Here is a 3,500-nt window from a genome sequence, read left to right as displayed (position 1 = left end):
GGAGTTGGTGGGAGAGGTCGAGTCGTTGGAGGGTCAAGATCGCTGGAGCAGTACCTCGTGGGAAAAGCCTTGGAGAGCAGCCAGACGACAGTGGAGAGTCGGGCGTGTCGCAAGGCCCTTGACCCACCAAGTCGCCATTCGAAGCCGCTGCCGCGTTGGCAACGAGCCAGCGAGACGGACACACCGAGGGTCGCCAACCCGAAGCCCAACGAGTCACCACCGAGAAGCGGCGAGGGAACCGGCCCAGCCTCTCGGAGCCTTTCGGTCATCCCGGCTCTGAGGAATATTAAAAGCTTACGAGCCCGTGTCTTTTCTTTCTTGGGTTTTTGTATGAAAGTCTGTGGCGCCAGTCTATGAAGTCTATGTAATCTCCAAACAACCAATGGTGTGGGCAGGTTCACAAAACAGTCCAATGGAAAGACAGTTGGATCAAGAAACATCCGGACATGGAAGAGAACAGAAGAGGGTCTATAAGCGTCTGGACCAGAGTCCAGAGAGAAGTGTGCATGGGAATCTGCGGGAGCGAACTGGTGATTGGAAAGCGGAGGACTGGTGATTGTGTGGGAGTGAGCTGGTGGACAAGCGTGAAGCAAGCAAGGTCCCTTGCCAGGCAGACCAGCACAGAGTTCCCAGACGCATCAGCCATACACACTTACACACGCTATCTTTCCCTTGCTATCCCCACTTTGCTTTGTTCCCTTCGGATGCATGGGCATCAGCATAAAGTGCCACCTGCTCTTTTCAGAGCTTACTGACAGTTGCAACTAACACCATTTCCTCTGATGCCACACGCATCCACCCTCTACACCTCTCATGACATGCTGCATTACACCATTTTATTCTTCCTCCCCCTTACCCCCTCACCTTCGTTTGGACCAACGCGAGCCTGCCAGCTTACGTACGGTGAGCGAGAGGCTGATAACACGCCTCTTTCTCTCTTTTTCTGTCTGTCTTTGTCTCTCTCACTCTCATTTCCCAACACGACTGTGGAACCTGTGAAAAGTGACTGATTAAGAGTGAGCTTATGAATTGAGGGGGAAGGGTTTCTCTGTTGTGACCCTGCCTTGTAATACATGCCTTTTGTTGATCATAACAAGCCCCTTTCCAAGTATGGTTATCAGCTTCTATTGGTTAAGCATAGTGTGCAGAACAGGGAGTTTGTCCCTGCCTTTCCGACATGGATAGCCTCTATTCAGTGTGTCCGCCAAGCAACACTTGGCTGTATCTGATGAAGGTGGTACGTTCAGGACGCACAGTCCTTATCTGGGGTGATTCATTTGCCAGGAAGGTAAAGCGGAATGAGATGCTGGACCATACCTAAATGAAGTATCTAAGATGGCGTCCGTGGTTGCTTAGGCCTTGGTCACATTTGCCACGGCGGCCGTGGGGTCTCCAAAATCTACGGCCACTAGCAATTATACGGCGGCCGCAGTATTTCCACGGTCACACAATGTAGCAGTCACATATGTTTTTATTTTTTGGGTAGCCGCACGGGGTATTTATAAATTGTGGAGACCGAAAACGTGGGTGTGCCATATGGCCTTTGATTTGATGTCGCACGGTGACCTTAGGGCGTTCCTGCGGCAGCCATAGAATTTTCAAGGCAGACGCAAGGTGCCCGCAAGGCGACCGCAGGGGGGCCCAAAGGCAAACGTGTGGCCAGACTGACGGTAACGAATGGGTTATTTTTTTTTTTTTTTCGGCTTGTCAAATTGCTACGGCGAACGTAGAAATGAAAAAAGTTATAACTCTGCGTTGTAATTCCACGGCGACCTTACGGCCTGTAAAATATCGCCATACGGCGTCGGGCCACCCTGAGGCCACCTCAGAAATTCTGCGGCCGCCGCACGTTTTTGTCAATTCAGAGGGCATACGGCCGCCGTATCTTCGCCGTAGAGTAAATGTGACTTAGGCCTTAGGTTTTAGAAATTGTGGAGACCGAAAACATGGGGTTTCCATACAGTCTTTGATTTGATGTCGCACGGTGACCTTAAAGGGGCCCCTGCAGCGGCCATAGAATTTTCAAGTCAGATGCAAGGTAGCCTCAAGGTGCCCGCAAGGGGCCCGAAGGCGAACGCGAGGCCAGACAGACGGTAACGAATGGGTTAATTAATTTATTTATTTTTTACAAATGTGACTTAGGCCTTAGCAACACATCGTGACACGGAAATATCCACTGTTCCTTGGCTTCAGGACAGTCGGCCGGGAGGTGATTCCGAGAACTCTCCTCTCGATTCCTACCGGAAGTGAATCCATAACAATATTGTAGAGAAACAAGTTGGAAAGGTATTGGTGGACAAGACTACAAAAACGAAATCAACAAGGAGAAAAAGACATAAAATGCCATACCTCGCTTTTTTTGTAATTTTGCTGTACGGAGTTAAGGGCTAGCCCACATTTACAATATTTATGTGTATGCACAATTTACTTGAGTGGTCATGTGACATGGAAGAACATTTTTAACATGTAACATTTGCCAGGTTTGAACAAAATCGGACAATGCATGTTGAAGAAATGGTTGGAGACACCATTAAGTAACAAAATTTCCACCAGCTGGCCATCTTGGATCTGATCTTGATAACAGAATTATGTGCACATGTAAGCAATCATTCATTATATGTGTGGAAAGTTTGGACAACATCAGGAAATGCATGTCCAAGAAATGGTTGAGGACGTGTTCAATACCAGATTTTTTTGGTTTACAACTAAAATGGCCACCAGTCGGCCATCTTTGATGAGATCACAAAATAAAGTGATGTATGCCATCATGTACTGTGCTTGTGTCAGGTTTGAAGAAAATCGGCCCATACATGTCCGAGATCCGGCTGTGGACGGATGGACGAGACCCAATCTATAAGCCTCCATTTCAGACAAAGTCCAACGGGGACAAAAAGAGGAAAAGGGTTTTTTCCCACATCATAGCTATCTCTGTACTTCAGTAATAAGGTTGTAAATTTTTTTTTTTTATATTGGCAGTCTCCTCACCCAACTTTGCAAGACGATCCCTCTTCTTTGCTTCTTGCTCTGTCCGAGTCTTGAAACGGCTGGAGAAATACTTGTACATCCTAAAAAGAAAAAGAAAATAAAATAAAGTGCAATCTATAATTCGTTACGAGCAAATACAACCTATCGCTTTGCTGACAAGAATATTAAGGGGGTAGGGGGAGAAATAGAGAGGGAGAGAGAGGAGAGAAAGAACATGGAGGGAGAAGGGAGGGGTGCGGGAGTGAGAGAGGGAGCTCGGAAGGGGGAGAAGAACGAGGAAGTGGGGGTGGGGAGAGCGATGCATCACCAAAAGTCTGCACACACACTGGGAGAATACATGGGGGCGAGGGGATTGGGTAGAGAGGAGAGGGAAGTGGGGAGTGGGTTTGGGAGGAGGTGAGTATAAGGGGATGGGGTTCTGGACTTGTGTTTGGTTGGGGTACTTGTGGAGAAGGAGGGGGGGAGGGGTGTACAGGACTGAACAAAATGGGTTACGTTAAACCAGCACACAGAGA

At 48.3% G+C, this 3,500-nt stretch overlaps 1 protein-coding gene across 4 annotated transcripts in view; it reads right to left on the bottom strand.

Moving 5' to 3' along the window:
- The window catches only part of MORC2 (MORC family CW-type zinc finger 2), a 143,163-nt gene that overhangs the window by 64,287 nt on the left and 75,376 nt on the right, over positions 1-3,500 (bottom strand). For 3 of the 4 annotated variants that reach the window (XM_085879346.1, XM_085879347.1, XM_085879349.1), the window contains 2 exons: positions 2,986-3,065; positions 865-993 (listed from right to left, as the gene is read on the bottom strand). In XM_085879346.1, coding sequence (XP_085735472.1) covers positions 865-993; positions 2,986-3,065 — 209 coding nt within the window. The remainder of the gene's footprint in view (positions 1-864; positions 994-2,985; positions 3,066-3,500) is intronic. The other variant, XM_085879348.1, reaches the window with a different exon arrangement.

Source organism: Eptatretus burgeri, chromosome 4 (genome assembly GCF_056783735.1).
Source record: "Eptatretus burgeri isolate ZD-2024b chromosome 4, Ebu_testis_v1, whole genome shotgun sequence".
In the NCBI taxonomy this organism is placed as follows: Eukaryota; Metazoa; Chordata; class Myxini; order Myxiniformes; family Myxinidae; genus Eptatretus; species Eptatretus burgeri.
This window is presented reverse-complemented; position numbering and strand designations above follow the sequence as displayed.